The sequence below is a fragment of the Prinia subflava genome, chromosome 3 (assembly GCF_021018805.1).
Source record: "Prinia subflava isolate CZ2003 ecotype Zambia chromosome 3, Cam_Psub_1.2, whole genome shotgun sequence".
Taxonomy (NCBI): Eukaryota; Metazoa; Chordata; class Aves; order Passeriformes; family Cisticolidae; genus Prinia; species Prinia subflava.
Genome location: NC_086249.1, coordinates 20,130,842 through 20,150,902, shown reverse-complemented (window position 1 = coordinate 20,150,902; position 20,061 = coordinate 20,130,842). Strand labels below are relative to the sequence as shown.

General features: G+C 41.6%; 1 protein-coding gene across 1 annotated transcript in view; it reads right to left on the bottom strand.

Moving 5' to 3' along the window:
- Positions 1–1,360: 1,360 nt before the first annotated feature.
- The window catches only part of GDAP2 (ganglioside induced differentiation associated protein 2), a 23,173-nt gene continuing 4,472 nt past the window's right edge, over positions 1,361–20,061 (bottom strand). The window contains exons 4-14 of the mRNA XM_063394279.1: positions 16,909–17,062; positions 15,328–15,416; positions 13,379–13,455; positions 12,214–12,373; positions 10,552–10,702; positions 9,576–9,652; positions 8,833–8,909; positions 8,133–8,272; positions 7,467–7,521; positions 2,557–2,700; positions 1,361–1,645 (exon numbers count right to left, since the gene is read on the bottom strand). Coding sequence (XP_063250349.1) covers positions 1,598–1,645; positions 2,557–2,700; positions 7,467–7,521; positions 8,133–8,272; positions 8,833–8,909; positions 9,576–9,652; positions 10,552–10,702; positions 12,214–12,373; positions 13,379–13,455; positions 15,328–15,416; positions 16,909–17,062 — 1,172 coding nt within the window. The 3' untranslated portion in view covers positions 1,361–1,597. The remainder of the gene's footprint in view (positions 1,646–2,556; positions 2,701–7,466; positions 7,522–8,132; positions 8,273–8,832; positions 8,910–9,575; positions 9,653–10,551; positions 10,703–12,213; positions 12,374–13,378; positions 13,456–15,327; positions 15,417–16,908; positions 17,063–20,061) is intronic.

Genomic DNA, 20,061 nt, shown 5'->3' with positions numbered 1-20,061 from the left:
ATGAATGGGCAGCAAACTGGGATGGACTGGGAATCAACTGGGAGCACTGGGACTGAACTGGGAGGGAGTGGGAGCTCTGGGAATGTGGTGGCAATTTCCTGTCCAATGCTATTCCTGTCCAGTTCCTCAATGGCAGTGTCCCCACCTGCACTCTGATGTCTCTCAGTTCCAGCACTAATCCTGCCATGCCAGTCAATGCCCAAGAGGGAACTGCTCCCTGCTTATCCCAGCAGTTTCTGGTATCTTCAAACAAGGAGGGGCGTCATTCCCAAGCAGCTCAACAGGCAGGAACAGGCACCTTCTAGGACATCTCACAAGGACTTCTGATAATGCTTAAAGAAGGCAGGTACTGCACAAGTGGAAAAGGAGGAAAACTGAGTTTCAGTAAAGAGAGCGCAGCAGATTCAAGTCTGGGCAAGAGAGCAGGTGGAATCAAATCATGAAAATCATACTGTCATTTTCATATGCAGTAATGTTATGACATGGTCCCCATGAAGGATTTAATAATTTTAATTCACTTGGGTCTGCCATCCCTGATTGTTTTACAAGGGAGCCTTCTCCCTCCTCTTTTAGCTTTCCATGGGTAGCCCAGAAACACTTTTCACCTCCAGTTCAAGTACCCTGTGGCTATGTTCTCTTGCATATATCTGTCAGAAGTCTGTCAGAAGTCAGTGAGTGTCAGTGTAACAGGAAATCAGAGGGACACTGGTATCTCCAAGAAACAGTCTCTGCCACCAGAGGTTGGGGTTGGAGCCACCATTCCCCGCTCCCCTCCATGCACAGCTTAGGCAGATGGCACCCACTTGTACAAACACATCTGGCCACAGCAAAGGAGAACAGAAATGAGTATAGTTAGAGAAAAGAAACCACAAATACTTCTCAGTTTTATTCTTACTGGGAGGGTAGTGGCATCCTGACATGGTTCTTCACATCATCCAATGAAAACTGACAGGGACTTTTTCAAGGCTCCTAACTCACCTAGCAGGCTATGGGACTAAATCCTGGAGTAATGTTGGCTTGGCTGTAGTGCTCTGTCAGCCTGCAGACGTAGCATTCCCAATTCCAGATAGTTTTGCTGGGTCAAGACTAAAGTAATCAGTACTAACAGAAAGGGAAAGTAATCAGATGTGAAACACAGACCATATGATGAGAGATGTGTCAGGCTGGTACTGCACAGTATTTGTACAGACCAGTCAGAAATGGATATTACAAACAGAGCTGGAAAACAGTAATAGTTAAAAACATGATCAAGTGCTTTTGATGGATTTCCCAGAAAAGAGGAAATCTCTTCAGAAAAATAATGTAACAGCTTCAAAAAACAACAGCAGCAACAACAAAACAAACAAACAAATGCATCTAGTGATCTTTAAATCAGCTTTTCTGTTGGATAAATATATTTGAAATAGTTGTACAGTTCACAGTGGCATAAAGTTCTCTGATTGCTTGAGTGCTTGAAAATATCTCATCAGTAAAAAAATACCAGAGCTGGGGGAGGAAAACCCTCTCTCTGAATTCTGTACATGGGTAAATGCACAGGTTTTGGCAGGCATCAGGTCATTGGATCCATGGGAAACTGGCAGCATCACAGGACTGCAGATCACAAGTCAGGGGATGGAGGATAAGAAGAATAGTAAGGCCCATTTTCCTGCAATGAGAACAGAATAAGCAGTTGAACAGAAGACTTCTCTAACACACCTTGGTGCAACGATAGTGCCACAGAGGCAGAAATAATTAGGTATTCTGGCTTTGTCTTCCATGAGTGCAGTGAGTGCCACAACTCACCCAGGAGAGGACCGTGCTGGTAAACAGGCAAACACAGTTCTTGGTTTTGCCTGTGTTTTAAGCAGAAAGTGCAGGTTAAACTTTTGCCACTCAGCCAAAGCTGTGACACCAGGAAGCCACAGACGTTGGCATAGCCAGTGACTTGGATAGCTACTAATGCAGACACACAGCTCTGGCTACTACTTTGGAGTTACATCACATAGCCTTGGAATGATTTTGCCAATGCAAGCCGTATTCATGTCGTCACTTGGTAAGAGATGTGAGGTGCAGAAAGGAAGAGGAAAAGAGTTCTATACAAAGGCAGGGCACCTTTCTACTGTTACATTTTCCCTGCTGTTTTGCTGGTTTTTTCCTTTTCCTGCATGCTTGTTAGTATGTGGGCCAGGGAAGATTAAACAGCTACTATTTCTTTTTTCCAGTCAATGTAAGGTGTACTGCAGCTTACACAGATTTTATCTTGTCCACAGGCTGTTAGTGTGTTACAGTTCTTGGCTGAAGAAGGGTGGGCTGCCTTTTATGCACATAAGAGACTGCTCTAAAGGGAAAGCAGCCTCCTTCCTAGCCAAGCTCTCTGCTTGGGCTGATGTAGACAAAAATATCAGAGAATCATTACTCAGAGAACAACACAAACTCTCCAGGAACTTTCCCTCTTCCTTCTCCCCATTCTTAGGATGTGGAAGTCAGTCCCCTTAAAGCTCTTGCAGAGCAGAGAGGGAGCAGCACAAGAACTGCTCTTAGGGCAGAGACTCATGGTGGCCACAGGCCATCACTTACCCTGGCGTCATACTCGAGGACGAAAGGGGGAAGATCAATCTGTTCTGGGGGTATGGCTGTGAACAACTGCTGAAGGCTTTCCACATAGTGGATTTTGTCCTTTAGCCCTGAGACTGTAAAGGTTGTGAAAAACCATGCTGAGACCTGAAAATAAAACCCCACAAAAACCAGTTAACAAGGTGATGCTTCAAAACCTTCCAGTTCAATGTAATACTCCACAGCAAAACAGGCTCAAGTTTCATTGAAAATGAAAAAAAAATCATTGCCATAACACAACAACGTCAGAAGTATGCCCCACCAGCTGCTAGCAAGCAGTGTCATGAGAGCTTCAGGCTCCTGTTTGCTGACTCTAGACTCACTTCTCCCCAAATGCCAGCTTAAGGTCCCTTTCTACAGTCCAAGAGTGACAGCTATTCTGCTATTTGTCCTCAAAACCCCATCTGCATGCTTTCATTCCAAGTTTAGCCAGTTCAGAAAATACCTATTTGACTCTGTCAGAAGCATTTTGAACCCTTTACATTCAAGTTTTCACTTGAAAGAAAGGCCAGTTAGAGTGAGAGAAAGGGAGACTTGGTTTTTCAAAGATTGTACTGAAATCTCCCTTCTGCTTTGGGTTGTCTGAGTGAGCTTTTGTTTTACCACCTTTTTTATCAAAGCCTTATTAATTTAACTCTACAAGAACAAGTCTATCAACTTCTTCTAGAGATTTTACTTTAAATATTCACACCTCTGTCTGGTTTGGGTACAAACAGGATACGAAACTTTTGGTTTCGAAGACCAGTAAGACAGCAATCTAATCCTGCTAGGATTGACTGCACAAGCTTTACCTTTTCAATCCACCTTCTCCAAAATTAAGTACTGTATTACTCATTGTTTATTTCTTTTCTATTTTTTTCCTGGCAGACTGAAGGAAAAAAGAAAACCTATTCTATAGGTCACAAATGCTCATAATAGGGGTCAATCACATAGTCCTGAGCAACCAGCTCTTGCTGACTCTTCTTCAGCCAGAGGTCAGAGCAGGTGACCTCCAGAGTCCTTTACAACCTTGATCATTCTGTCATTCTATTTGATAATTTTGCTTTGACTGCAGGGAGTTAACAGAAAAGAAGCAACACTGCAAGAAAAGCCTTGAGGAAAGCATGAGTTTCAAATAAACTCTACGATTAAGTCAAGAGAAATGATCTGCCTGAATATAACATTAAAGAAAAAGTCAATTCCTAAAAACTGTCCTGGAAGAACTGTGCTGCCTCCTCAAGACAGCTTACTTTAATGAAAAACGAACAATAAAAAAGAGAAAAGGACGTAAAGAACATGACAGAACATTTGAAATTAGTTCATTACTTTGAGGGCAGAATTAGAGATTTATGTTAGCAGAAAGCAGGGAGACAGATTTTACTGGTAACCATTATATTGTTCTAACAAGACCTGTTATGAGTGACGATTTAACGGGTAAAAAATACCTTCTCAATCTTGCACCAAAGTAGCATGGATTTCAAGGTGTGTTATGAATGATAATCATTAAACATAATTCTTATGGATGTTTAATGCGTGAAAGCCTAATAGGTGATATTTTTGCAGCCATCACAAAAACTGCTGTTGAGAAAAAGGTTTTTATTTTTTCCCCTTGTTCCTTTCAGTATACAAGCTACTGCAGCTTGGCATACCAAGGTTATCCAGGAACACAGAGAGAAGGGAAGGGGACAGAAATGTTTCTGGAGAATTTTTCTATTACTTCTGTTCTTGATAACCATAGGTTATAGAAACAGTAATACAAGAGCAACTATTTTCTTATTGGTAACAGGACATGAAACTTTAAATTAAACCAAATTTCTGTTAATGCACTGAAAGTAGAGTAATTTATACCAGAGCAGCCAAAGAAAGTTACAAATCTAGACATCTGCTGAAGTTTCCCTTCATTTTTCTTGTCCTGATATTCTGAATCTAAATAAAAGGCTATCAAAGTCACTCTGCCAAGCTATAAACCCACAGTTAAATGTATGGGACATCTCCCACAAAAAACAGCAACACATATGAGGTGTGTCACTAATCTCTTAATCTGGGCATATCTCAAAGAGAAATTTACTAAAATGTAGGAAGATTTGTTCCAATTGGAATGATCTTGTGTAGATAAAAACCTAAGGGATTTGCAACAACCTTTCCATTGGCATCTGATCTCAAGAAACTGCTTTTAGACCGTTATGGAAAAACAAACCCAAAATTGCTCACGATAAATACAAAGAGTATGATGATTATAAATATCTAATTTGAGTCTTCAGGTATGTTTCAGCTTTGAAACAATCTCGATTCATAGCCAATTAATGAAAACAGATTATTCTGGGTGAGACTGTTTCAGATCCAGCTATTTATAGCTCAGTTCAGAATACCAGCTCTGAAAAAGTTTGTTTGGAGAGCTCTCAGAATAGGGAAGCTGAGATAATCCACATTAAAATGCCTCCAAAAGCCCTTCATTTGTCAGCAGCTTTATCAAAAACAAGCAGGAGGAACTTTGCATGCAAGAGTACAAAGGAACTTGTGATGGCACTTCATGGGTACCTTGATCTGAGGCCTGGCAGCGAAGTGCTCATGCAGCAAGAGCACTCCAACCTACAGAACTGTTGACACCTCTACTACGATTTCATGACAAGCACAGCTCCATTTCACAGATCTCAAGAACACTCAAAGCATGAGGAAAGGCAGGAGCACTGTACAAAAATGTGTGCACAGTGGCTCACCCTGCTTCAGTTACTCTGTGCTTTAGGATAACTGCTGAACCTTCCCGCCTGCACATCAAACTTCATGTATTCTAGACAGGCAATTACCTTCAGAAAACACATAATTTACAACAGTTTCATACCTAGAAACCGAACAAAGACTCATTGTTGGCACCATAAAGCACATGGAGGACTAGGCTGGTTTTCTAGGGATGTATGATTTTCCAAAAGACATGATGAAAAGCCTCTCGATCCCTTTTAGCTCATAAATAAGCAAAAGCCACTCTTAGAGATGACAGCCATCCACTGTGCCAGGATTCAATCCTGCTGTGAAAGGGAAAATTTATACCAGACATTTAAGATCTGTGTATGAGGGTGATGTGTTTGGGAAGTCACATGAATGCACAGGCCCTCCTCCTGAATTGGAGGCATGGGATATTTCCTACTACTTCTAGGGAAGGAAGTAAATGATCCAAATAGGAAGATGAATGTGCCAAACATTTTTGAAGAAATTTGAAGCTTTTGAGCTAGCAATCTTCCATGGGGTCAAGAGCCCTGAAAGAGCCAAAAAGAGGAGGGGAGAGAAGAATCATTCCCTCTTAGCAGCCATCTTCTTCACCTTGCTTTCTGCTGCATATTCACCATCATGTTTCATGAGCTAATAGTCCATGCAACAGCCAGAAGCAATCCTGCTTGCCTTCCAGTTATAGAAAAGATTGGCAGAAAGACATGGATAGAAATTCTCTTTTGCCTCCAGCTGTGCTGCCAGAATAGGATACAAACCAATACTATTTCCAGCAAGTTAAGAGAACTCTGTGTCTCTCACCCTCCCTGCTGCCCACCAACCATCTGCTTCGCCTACAGATCTGTTGAGTCCCACTGCAGTTTCCAAAGGGACAGAAAGATGGCAAGAGACACCACTGAGGATGAGTTGTCATCCTCCACCACCAAAAAAAAATATTTCTCAACTAAATAGAAAGTAATGGGAAGAGAGGAGGGGGGGTGAAGCGTTGCTGAGAATCTAAAACACTAGTACTTCCTAGCTTCAGCTTTTCCACCCGATTTTGTGACCTTGGTAATGTTCTATACCAGCTCCTGCATCAGGGCTGGAAGCTCTAATTCTAGGACACAGACCTCTGATCTGTATCCTGTGGGAGTAACTAATAACCTAAGAGAAACTGGAAGCTATGCTGTTGGGAAGCCTCAGTCCTATCTCCATAAAAATAAGGAAGCTCCAAGTCTCATAGTGTCCCAGCTTTGCACAGGCAAAGAAAGAACTCTGAAAATTTAGCAGTCAAAGAAATTCTTGCTGAACATGTGCAAACAGATGTGTTTTTCCTGGTGTATAATTTTCTCAAATTTGATTAATGACAGCAAAAAGCAGAATAAACACAGAGGTTAATCTGTTCTGAACATGGAGAATCAGATTTCTGTTTTAATTGGACAAAAAAAAAATTCTAGGAAGGGCTGCTGCTGCCACATAGTTCATCTGAAGTACTCATACTGCTGCAATAGGAGTAGTGGATGTGAAGTCCAGAAGGGAACCAGCTCAATCTTCTGTTGCCCCACAAAGATCCCAGCCAAGGGTAACAACTTAGCCCATGACAAGTTCAAGTTTTTTGCCTCCTGATGGATTAAGAGGATTTTTTCTGTACTCCATCGAAGGCATTCTTCCCATCTTTCTTTGCTGGTCCACTCTAACCCTGAGTAATCTCACTGCTGCCTGAGACTGCTCTCTGCCCTTCCCAGGGCAGCTCTGAAGTGACACACGGGACACATATGACACCTCTTGTGGCAAAAGAAAAGCTGAAACATCCAGGAGATGAACTACACAAAAAAGAATTCCCTGAGTCTTTGGTCATGGTGGTTCGTCACCCTGCCAGCCAGACAGCAGGAAAAATGACAAGATGTTTCCCTTTGAAGGAAACAGGATTCAAAGCTTCCACCTCTCTCTGGTACAAACACACAAAAACCAAGGCACAGACAGCGTGCACTGCTGTCAGCAGTTGGGGTTCAGCTTATCACAGAGGTTGGAAGATTGCAGCTAGATCAAAGATGGGATGAATTTCAAGTACTGACTGTAGATCCAGAAGATAATACCTAATTTTGGGAATCTTCTCCATGTTCTTCATGCTACAGGCTTATGTGCTACTCCACCAACATGCAAGATACACTTTTCTTTTTTAAGATTTACCTTACCTTTGAACGAAATGTTGGGTGGACAAAATATAATGCCTTCAAGTTCCTCTTGTACCTGGTTTAGAGAAAGAAAAATATATTTAAAAGTGAATTATAGCTAAGGTCACCTACACAAGCCAACTCTCAAAAGAGACCATTTTTCTTAAGTGCCTGTGATGTAATTTTATACAGTTAGATCTGATGTAAGGACAGACATCAAAAAGTAAATGTAAAGGGAAAAGAAAAATAATAATAAAAAAAAGCAGAATGGTGATTTTTCAGTTAAAGACATCAGAGCTTTCAGTCTTTCAAGTAGGAAGTGAAAGTAAGCTAAGGACAAATTATGGCTGCTACTGTTACCAATACCTCTCCTCTCACAACCAGCAACACACTTCTACAAAACCAGGCTCCAAAAGCTCCAGCTCTGGATTGTGACAGACAAGACAACCAAAGTGCCTCCCTAACAGCTCCAGAGGGAGACTGCAGAGGACAGAACTTCTGTTTAAAAAGATGGACTTGAGAAGGAAAGAAAACACCTTTTCCTTCTCCTTGCCTTTGTTAGTTATTTAGGTCTTTGTTCCAGGCAAACTCTCTCAGAAATAAATGGGAAATCAGATACAGGGAATAACAAATATTTGCATAGCACAGAGGAAGACCAGAACAAGTTCTTTTCCTATTGACACTCACTTGGCATCAACAACATCATAGAGTTTCTTCAGGAAGTTAGAGTCTAGCTGATTGTAATCATTTGTGAGCGTATGGAAGTACACCAGGACATACTCCTTCACTGCAATATGATCCATGACGTGGATGAAATACAGAAGAGCCTGAGGCAGAAAGAAACAGGATTTATATTTGCAAAGAACTCTTTCACAGCTGCAGTACATGTTAATACACTTTCCTTATTTCATCTGAAAGTTGGGAATCATGAGGCTGGATGGCATTATATTTCAGCTACAAAAGCAAGGCCAACATTCCAAGTCTTCAACCTGACTGTAATAACTTGGAAGTCTTTTGTCTATCTGACCTCACAGATGGAGATACATTCTTGCCGTTTCCCTGAAAAACTACATTTAACTCATTACATTTCACTCTTCACATCTTGGCAGTTATAGAAGCATGGTAACTCTCCTTCAGGAGAAAAAGGAGTCCATACTAGCCCTGTTTTTTCTAAAAGCAGACTAATTGAAAAGTGTCAGCCCAATGCACACATAGCTCTGTAACGGTATACATTTTCATCTGCCTATAAAAATACTTCCTAGTTACCATCTTAAGTCTTCTACAAATGATGTTTTCAGTATTAACACTGAATTATCCTTATAATCAAACCTTTCCATCCAAAACATTCATATGTAACCCACACAGCTCTAGTTTTACGAAGCCTTACTTTTTCCATGTCTATCAATGTTACAGGAATATTCCTTCCAACCACCACCATCACAGTGCGCCCACAGTTATCCACACCTACAAAAGAAAGAAAGAAAGATGTCTCAACTTCTCTCAGTCATGCCAGGTTTTGTAGCTGAGTCCTTTCAAACTGGGGAGAAAGAGCCTCAGCTCAGAACTTTTGCAATGCATCTGGTTTCCAACAGAGGAAATACACTCAGATTTTGCTCTCACTGTACCAGTACCTATTCTGAGAAAAAACCCCCATGTATCACATCTGAGAAACTTAAGGACTGCAGTTTTATGTTGCCATAGCATGTGTACGCCATATTTACCTAAATATCAAATAATAACATGGGTTTTATTTAAAAAAACCCTTAACTTGCAATTCTACCACCAAAGAAAAATTCTTCCAAGAAACCAGGCTCTGAACTCCAATGCACATATTCCCAGAGCACGCCTGATGGACCTCCTGCAGCCCACAGAGCCTGGTCTAAGGCAAACAAAAGAATTGAAATTTCTGCAGCTACTGAGCAGAAGGTATCATACAATCTTGGTATTTACACAAAGATTGAGATAAACTCTGGATTTTCATGAGGCCTAAGAGATCAGCTGAAGTGCTGAACAGATTTTCTCTCCAGAAACACAGCTATGCTTTCAGCATGACCTATTGTACATGCAAGTCCAAAGAAAATATTTTTACTTTAAGACAACATAGATAAGTCATCAGTACCCCAAACTTACCTGTCTGGTACAAAGCTTTAAGAGAAGCAATGTCAGAGAGGTCTTCAGCTCTTGCCTGACACAGCCAGCGATTATAACTAGAAAGTCAAAAACATCTGGTCAGTTCTAATGCCCCTTTGGATTAGCAGTATAAGCCTGAAGAGGTATATGAGAAGGGAAGGACAAAACAAGCTTTTTCTGACTGAGCCCTCTCTGCTTTTGCTGTTTTCTGACCTATGGAGAAACTACCAAGTTTTTAAGGAAAGAAGTGTTTAAAAATAAAATTTCGTGTCTTAGTTACACACCTAATGATTTTCACTCTGGCAATTAATACATATTAATACATATCAACTTGTAACTATAGTGGCATTGCAGTTGGGCTGAAAAGATCTCAGAGGTTTTTCCATTTAAATATGTCAGTATTCAGAAGACAGAAAAAAAAGAAAATTTCCTTTAAAAGTCTAGATGTCAAACACAACTATGCAGCAAACTGGTGAACAACTTAGTGCCTCATCTGACAAAACAAGCCAACACCAAACCTCAAGAGGTGTCCAGCATGGAATTACCTTCTAAACAAATCATCATGCGTGTTATGGTTACCAGGGCAAGGAGGGGGAGAAAGCCTGAGCCTTCTTTTATTTATCAAATGGAAAAAAAAAAAGTTTTGCTATCTGCGCAGAGCCTCAGGAACAAGCGGGCAGTATCCAAAGCCGGGGATCCCACGATAAAAGGTGGCGACAAAACAGTGCCATCTTGTGGCAAACAGGCAAGGCAGCTGGCTGGGTGCACAGTGTGCTCATCACAAGCCTCCCTTTTTGTCCTCTGTCCCGTCCCTTCTCCCTTCAGGCCTAACAGGCTACTACATCAATCCAGGGTGACACCAGGCTTTACCTGTATTTGCTTGCTGGAAGATGAGGCTTTACAGATAACAAAACCATCATTCATAAGGGTTGGTCCTATCTAACACAAATATTCACATGAACAAGCAAATTCTCACTTCCTCTGGTGCTGTTTCTGCAGTGCTGCCTCTGACAACTGTCCCTGCAGGATGAGGCGCCTCTGCTTATCAACGTCGCCCTCCATGCGGGCAAACGCATGGGACCCAATGAAAGACAAATCTGCCTCCAGACCCTCTTCATCTGAAGCATCTGCAGTAGAAACAAAGATGGTATAAAATGTTTGGGCTGTGTGCAGGACAGCAATGCTGCTGATGAACTGGTACATTTCCCAGTGAAACAACACAATCATTATGCTACGGACTAACACAAAACCCCCGAGGTACAGCTCTGATACCTCACCAGTGCCACTGGCAGATCAGAGCATGTGGTTGAGAACCACTCCCTTAAAATGCTGATTTGTCTGCAAACTTAACTGGGAAGTCCTTGTCATCAGCTCATAACAAAGGGTTTACTCTCCCAAAAAACAAGTTCTGGAGAGAGTGACTTCGGCTTTTCAGTCCTCCTACTTGAGCTTTACAGTCATCATACTTGTCAAAAGGGGATAAAATTAGCACACAGAGGCACAGATGCTGCAGCTTTATTCAATGTAGAACCTGTACTGTAGAAAGGGCTCACTTCTTGTATCACTGACTTCTTGTATCACTGACACTTCCTGAACAAATGCTGATCTGAGTGTTGCTATTTTTAAAGCACTGTTTACAACAAGACTGGGTGATGAAATAGAAGAGCACAGGGTCACTTGTTGGTGACAATACCAGAACGCTCCACTGAATTGATGTCATCCAGGCATGGTTCTAGCACTGTCTCTCTGGGCAATCTGGACAGGAACTGAGTTTCCCCTTTTAGCATGACATGCTTTAGTAGCAGTGGAACAAGAGTGCACGATTCCACTATACAAATTCACTCTTACATATGCAAATCCAGTCATTTCACAAATTATTAGCTAGTGGTTGAACACCTCACACTGGTCAGCCACAGCAGCAAATATTAAATATTCAGCCTTATCCCAACTGGCTATGCCAAAACAGAAAATTGAAATTAATTTCAAATTATATGCTTTGGATGGTTTAAGGCTGTCAAAGTGCGCATTACTGCTTAACAAGCAAGGCAGAATGTGTCTGCTGTGTCCCTTAATATATTATATTGTTTGCTACATATATCTCACCTCCACCCTGACATCTATCACTGAACTTTGATAGCCACCTCCAGACACTGATCTCTGGGTTCCTCTAGTTATTTTATATCTTTTACAGAGTTTCTGCTAGTTTTTATTGCCCATCTACTAATCAGATGCACAGTATCCCTGCTGTATCAATAGAATCTTATAATTGGAGACAATATTTACTAATACATAAACAACACTTAGCTAATACACTAGACCATTAACCATAATACCTTTTTCAATTGGGGGCTGCACAAGATTCTGCAAAAACACCTTCAAAGATCCTAATCACTCTGGCAAAAAAAATACAAAGGGAATGAACTACCAACCTCTTCCACCAAGAAAGGAAAAGACAGAACAGCTCTACTGCAGTTACAGCAGGGGAACACAAGAAGCCAATGAGGCAGCTTGGAAACTGAATCATTATAACCTGACTTAGGTGAATTGATGTAGGAAAACATCTCTCCTTCCTTTTCTGTTCTTCCCACTGACTTTGTCACAGAGAGGTACTTATTCCAAAGCCCAGTTCCAAACTCACCATCCGGAACGCCCGGCTTTTCAGTAATCCTGATCTGCCGCTCTGGTACTACCGGCTCCCCTTCCGCATTGCCAATATCTGCAGGGAGGTAAGGCAAGGAGTGCACCTCTTCTTCCAACGACCTCGGAAAATACAGAGGCAGCAACTTCTGGTAGGTGGCCTACAAATAAGAAAAATGTGTGAAGGGTCTAGCACATGTCCGTGCTCTTCGCTAAACAGCGTCTGCCTTTGTAGCAGGGAACTTCTCAGCAGTTTGGAGGCAGAGTACTGCCTCCCTCAATGGTTACTTTGGGCTGTGAGCTGGGAATATTTTATCAAGTAACCTTTTTGTGTTTTTCTGCCACACTGGCAAATGACATTGAGAGGACTTTGCTAAAACCTGCATGAACTTGGGTAGATTGCAGATACTTGAGCTCTGTAATGAAGTGGAAATACGCATGGACAACAGATTTCAGCAAATATTGCTTATGTTAAAATGCACCACTGCACAGATCACCTTCAGTGATCTGCTTGGGGAAAAAAAGAAAAAGCACCAACCCAACAAGAAAATCCCTCCCCACATGAAGGAATATTGTGAAAATCTCTACAGAATATATTCCTTCATGGATTCTCTCCAACTGATTAGCAGTTTTATGACCCCAAAGGTATTTTCCTTATTCATATGCCATAGAAACTGTGGGTATTCTGCATAGGTACAAATTTGATGTACAAGGAAAGTCCATATTCAAACTGCCTGCATCCTTCAGAACACAGATCACTAAATGTCAAGTTTGCTATTCCAACAAGCCAGCAATGTTTCAGATCTCTGTAGGTGATCTGTAGGGATGCTGAACTGGCCCTCTTCCTCCTTTGTGTAAAGAGGAAACTTCGTGTGAGGAATTTCCTTTCTGGCTGACAGCATCCAGCACAACTGCATGCTATCACCTCCCCTACTGCTCCCCATCCACAGCTCAGCAACACAGAAGCCAGAAGCAGAAAGATTCTAAAAGTGTCCATAGTGACTGCTAAGAGCACGAATCGTTCTGGAAAAGAGGCTATGCTAAGGAGGATGCTGCAAGACCAAAAGTCTGTGTGATCTGAAGAGGAAATACAAATCCAGCTTTACTGCTGCAGAGATGATCAATCATGCCCAGGAATTTGGGTGGAATGAATGCCAAGAAGATACCTCTTCAAGCTCAGAGACAGCAAATACCACCTTCTCCAGAGTCTCTCCATGAACCTCCAGAAACCTCCTAACTGTGCCTGCAAGGAAGCAGATTAAATGTAGTTAGCAAAACAGAAGGAGGAATCTACACACACAGCTACATGTGAAGAACTCAGAGTGCAGAAGAATGAGACATCTCTCCTCCACAGGCTGTAGGCAAGTGTGGATTAAGTGGTGGTTTAATACACCAAATGGGTTGCTGGGCATATTGGAAGTTCTATCTCCACTGTCTCTTGATGCTGACTTTAGAGAGAGAGACAAATAGAGAATAAATCTCTCTGATTTTAGCTTACTAGGCATTTCTTAGACTGTGAAATGTGATTCAGTGGCCCGGAAAAATCAAGCCAAATCCTTCCTTTAGAGAGTCCTGTGCAAACTGCTAAAACCAGACATTCTTATAACAAGTCATTGTGCCCTAAGTTATTGGCAAAGCAATATAAGAAAGGTACAACAGAAGCTGATTCAAGGCAGGCTCAGCAACACAAAATCTCTGGGGTCAGCTGTACCAAAGAGGCATACAAAAATAAATCATGAGAGAACGTGTCCAAACAAATTGGTTGGTATGGGAGTATTTTATCAAGTAGCACATAGACTTACAGAGACAACAGCAGACAGCAATGAAAGAAGTTATCTACAGAGAATACTTTTGTGGGAGTTCAAGAAACAATAGAGGGGAAAAAAGGAGCTATTTTCAAATACTGCCTGTGTACTGCTGTATTAAATTCCTGTGTAATCGTGTTGACCTGTGCAATTACTTTACACAACAAGTGCAGTTGTGCAGTTCCACAGCAAATGGTTCTGAGTGTATGTGAATGTGTGAAAAAGCCAAAAGATATGGAGAAAATAGGAACCAGTATATAAGTATATATACAAGAGTATATAATATTCTTGTTTGAGCATTTTTCTATACTTTATTTTCAGCCTAGGATGTTTTCTGATTTGTTTTCAGAGGTCTTAATTTTTCTTTATTATAGTTTCCTCTTGAGCACAAGGAAATTTGAAAACTTTTAGCAATGCTTTTTAGTAAGAATTTCCATAAAACAACAAGCATAAGAACCATTTCCCTTTGTTTGTTCTGCACTGGCATGGCTTGATGGTTCTTATTTTGGGAGACAGTGAAGAGCTGATTCCTTTTTACCATTTCCATGCCACTCATGAGTTTACAGACATCTATCACACTCCCCTCAAGACTGGTATAGTCAGTCTGAAAACATCTTGAGCTCATTTTGCTATTTCTTGCCTTTTTCTATTCTTGTTGACCACCTCAACTCCTCTGTCTACTATATTTTTTTGAATATGCAGCTTTAAAGGAGGAACAAAGCACTGATTTATTGAATAACATTCTCAATTTTGTTGTGTCTTACTCAGCTTGCTGTTTTGAGCTCCTCCAAGCTGCTGTTTTCATGGAACTATTATCATCTTGATGTTTTGCTGCCTATAATCAGCCCATCCTTTTGCATGTGAAGGCAGAAGCCTGTAGGAGTGGGTCAGTGGGGGAAGGATATCACTTTACATTTGGATGTGCTGATGACATTGAAACAGCAGATGAAATTCACTGTTGCTAGAGTCTGCTTACAAGTATTCAACAGTAAGACCTCAGCTTGGCTACGCTGAACAAATTTCTATTATCAGCAAACTCTCTCTCTTTTAGCATCTTTTCCAGGCTATAAATTAATACAATGAAGAATGCAAATTCCAGCACAGATTCTCATGGATCTTTACTGAGAGAAAGGATAATATGTTTTTATCTTCCATTTTCTGATCAACCATGGCATGCCTTGCCTTTTTACAGGCTCTAATGAACCACAGCCCCCTAAACAAAGGTTTCCCCCCTTCAAAAGTAATCTGGCAGAGGTAAGTGACCTGCTGAGTGCTGCCATCCAGTTTATGCTGTTTTCCAACACACTTACGCAGGGCTATGTGGGTTGCATCCTCCAAGGGGTAGCATCTTTTCAGAGTGTTAATGACACAGAATCCTACGGAGCACATCGCCTGCTCCCTGGAATCCAGAAAAAGAGAAACAAATGAAGAGACAGCCAGGTGAAAACAGATGTCTGTCAGGACAGTAGAGAGCACCATTAATTTCTTCCCTGGCTCTAAGCAGCAGTAATCTTCTTTCAGGTTTTTGCAGGAGGATTCTTCCCTGGCAAGATGCACACACCCTCATTAAGTAGAGAACCATTAATTATTCCCCACTGCTTCCTCTGGTGCTTGTTTTCAGATTTCTCTTCCTGCCTCAGCTATGTTGTTCTTACAGTTCCTCATATCCTGAATTAAGCTCTTCCCTCAAACTCCCTGCAATCCTTGCTCAGAATACTTTTGTTCCTGTTTAGGACTGACAGTAAGGAGAAGGAGGGAAAAAGAAGGTGCTCTTCAATGCATACACACTCTTGTTTCTTCACCTGACCAATGATTTTGTTTTGTTAGAGGTCTGGGCACAGGCCAAGGTGGCTTACCCCATCTTAAGTATGACTAGACAACCATCAGAATGGAGTGACAATTAATTTAAGACCAGTAAGATGTTTCCAGCACTGAGCCACATTTTCAGAAGAGTAAAGCAGAGCTGTTGCCAAATCAAAGGACTTTGAGCAAGCTTAGAGATAGTAGACAATTTCACAAACATCAAAAGTTACTCTAGAAACAGATTGACTGAAAAACATTTAGTACACAGAAGTATAAGAATTTTAAAATGGTTTTTAACATGTTTCAGTCCAGGCCTGAATTTGCTTGTGACTTCTGAGGCAGAAAAAAATTGGCACGTGCCAAAAACCATAGCTGCAATCTTGAGTATGAAACAGTTGCTGTTGCACTGTAACACTAAGTCCAACCTTGGAAAAATTGATCTTCCCAACCCTAAAGGTATGCTTTCTGATATTGCTCTTACTCAGGTGTATTTTGTGACTGCTACCACTACAACAGGTGTCACAGGAGAAGAACAGAACACAGAAAAATAGGGAGAAAAACTGTTAAGAGGAAGTAGAAAATACACAGACGAAAGTGGAAAAAACGACAAACCTAGCTGCTGCAGCTGTAGATTTAGAAGCAGCCCTATACCTTGACCCAGAATTTTAGCTGTCTGTTGTACAAGGGCAGAGAAGCCAAACACATGAACTGACACAGCAGTCAGATCTGCCTGTAGGTGTGTCCATGTGGCTGCACACACACATGAAGTTGCTGCTGGAGCAAGCTCATGTAACACTTATTGCAGCACAGAACCCAAAGCAATTATTCATGTTTCTCCTTTGAGGAACTGAACGCTGCACACCTGCAGCTACCCCATTTCACTGCTCGAACAAGCCCAATCTCTGTGCGCATTTCATCTACGCCCGGCAGAGATGACCAAAGGCAGGAAGCACGCCATGAAGCCACTCCTGCTCTCATGTCCCTAGCCAGACCCAGCACACACGAGAAGGCATTCCCGGAGGTGAGACCTTTGTGCAGAGCCGAGTTCCCAGGACGGCTGTGCCCGGTGTGAGCCGTGCTGTGCTTACTTGGCGAGCTGCAGGACGTTGCGGTAGCAGCTGTACAGGGAGCTCTCGGCCGCCGTGCGGTACCGGCTCTTGTACTTGGGGCCCACCGTGTGGATGATGAAACGCGCCGCCAGGTTAAATCCTTTCGTCAGCTTCGCCTCGCCTGTCCTGCAGCCTGGGGAAATAAAACGGGAGGGTAACTGTACCTGCTAGGGTAAGAAAGGCAGAAGTATTCAAGCCCTTGTCTTCTTCCAGTCAGACAACTCCACTTCATACACAGAAGTCATGTTTTAGGCATCAAATACTAAGGAGAGCATCCGATCTCGTACCAGCTGCTTAGCACCTAGTCAGGCTGAGGAGGTGAGAACCGTCCTCATTCTGCTCAATTTCAAAACTATACGTGTAAGGACTAACCAGATATTGCTAGAATTCCTGTCTTAATCGCAGTGCTTACTATGCTGCTTAGAGCAAAGGAAGAGATGATTAAATAACGGGCAGACAACAGATGCACAGGTATACCATACAGCCAGCAATAATTCTGAATTTAACAACCAGGTTTGGGGAGACTGCTTTTTGGATAAAATGGCTACAAGTCTCCTTAATCAAACAAATCAGTTGTTGGCAAAACTATTAAAACTGAATAGATAATACACTTGTTTCATTTATGCTCTCCTTGTTTATAGATAGTACACTTGTTTAATTTATGCTATTAAGAGTGAGGTAGCTTGCTTTGTTTTGGAAGTTTCTTCATGTCCACAAGGCAGACATATGATCTTCATGCAGCTCATACTCTCTGGACAGACTAGTTGTCTGGACTCAAGGAAAGCAAGTTCAAGCAATACATTTAATTGCTCCATTCACAGCAGCCTCCAGTTACATACTCTAGAAACAGAATTCTGTGTTTGAAGTCTGTTTTTCCTTCAGCACACGGAAGAAAAGTCTACTAAACTTCCCCTTCTTCACCTAAATCTAGCCCACTCCAGGTGTGGACAGCTAAAGAAGTACTTAGAGTCTTTTTCCCTACCCTCAAAGACAAGTATTTTCCAACCTTCTTCCTTCTGCTTGCACAGCTGCACTTCAGCTTTCTGATCTGACAGAAAACCAGTATTTTCACTGGATTAGCTTTCAACCTGATCTTCTTATAGGTTGCTGGTGCCCACAACAGGGAATGAGAGAGGGAGAAGCAGCTGCAGCCACCCTTCAGGCAGCAGTGCTGCAGGAGCTTGGCTTAAGCTGCCCATGGAACAGGGATGTTCATCTCTCCCACTCCACTCTTTCCTTATAGTGCTCAGGCAAGCTAGCAACATGCACAAAAGCATATTTTATGGGAAGAGACACTCCAGGTTGAGAATTTTCCTTACCCAAAACTTCAAGCATATCTTTTTAATGGCAACATCAAGATGCCTTGAAGCCAGCATCTTCTAAAGTTTTTGATCCAACAAATCACATCATTAGCTTCTATAGACCTTCACTGTGCTTCTTCTGGATTAATCAGAAGGAAGAAACACCTTACTAAAACTAAGCACTCTTCCGAATTCCTGCACAGCCTCTAAGACAGCTCAAGAGAGTGATTAAATAAGCACAATATGGAAAAAGTAAAGCCAAACTCAAAACAACATATCAGATATCAAGTTACTTTCCTTCCTCTGCAGTCCTCTCCTCACAAACAGCAAAGAGCAAGCAGAGGCCTGTAGGAAAAACTTGCGAAAAAAAGAATGAAGCCAGTTTGATTGAGGTATAGTTGTGAATTCAGTAAGGGGAACCAATAAATTCAGGGATGCAGATGTAGCATTGCTAATCTTTAATGATACTCAGATCACACTTCATACTTCCCAATGCATTCTGCCTGGAGATGTTTATACAACTTAAAAAACTAAAATGAGAAGTAGGTATTACTCTTATTTTAAGAGACAAGGTGAGGGGAGCTGCACAAGTCAAGGTCTGTGGCAAAACTGGGAACAAAGTCAAGATCCTATTTTTTATCTGATAAGATTTCAGCTATTAGAATAGCTTTTCTCCAAATTTAAAACGGAAAGTCTGAATCCTCTACATCATGTGTGTGGCAGAGAAAAAGCATCACTGGAGCTGGAAGACTTCTGCCACAGAAGGTCTTTATTAGACTGCAACAAGTATTTGTTGATAAACAAGCTTCATTCCATAGCACTTCAACTGCAAGCCTGCCCCTGTGGCTGTAGTATTTCTGCAGGAATCAAAACTGATGCTGCTCCCAGGAACAAACAAGTTGGCTGTGCCTTAAAAAAGGCACAGGCCTTCAAAGAGTCAGCATGTCACATGCTTTCAGATCAAAATTTTCCTTGGAACCTATGAAATATAAATATATACCAAGCAGCAGGAATGAAGCAGGAAGGACCTAACTGAAAATGCATTTTACAGCTTTAGAACATAGGCTACGCATTTTCACTTTTTCAGCACAAACATTCTCCAATGAAAAAATGTCAAGACTAAATGGGAAAGAGGGCAAAAAGGAAGCAGAGGTGACAAACGAATCCTGAACTGATTTCTTAACTAAACTCTCCATCCACTTCTGTTACTGTGACAAATATACTACATGTGCTCAAATGCCAGATCTGTAACCCAGCCTCTCTTTCCTCCCCCACACAACATGTCAGTAGGGTGTCACAGAGGAACTGATTTCCATAAAGCTCTGCGCACAAGATTAGAAGAGAAGTGTCTTCACAGGGAGTTGTGAACCTGCAGAATGCATTACAAGCAGAAGACATAAGTGTTTTCACTGTGGTAGAAGATGCAAAACTATGCATAACTCAGCAGGATAAAAGGGAATTTAAGAAGCTGAGCACAACAACGCCCTGCAGAGCTGATAGATCTTGGACTTTAGGACTCCTTGAAATGCAGTCCCTCTTTTCCCACCTCTCAGTGCACACAAGAAACCCAAGAGTATTTTAGAAGAGTTCTGGCATATATAGCAGGGTCCTAACTATTCCAGAGCACCCATGGTATTTTAATTTCCACCCACAGCACACAGTAAATTTTTGCTCTGTTATAAAATGGTTTCTCTTCCTCCTGTTTTATTTCTAGGTTACTCAAAAAAAGCAAGCTGAATCAGCAAAGGATAATTTTATAAAAACAGGATTTCTATTCAATTGTAATTTAAGCTACTAAGAGTTTATATTAGAAATATGGCTCTTCTATATC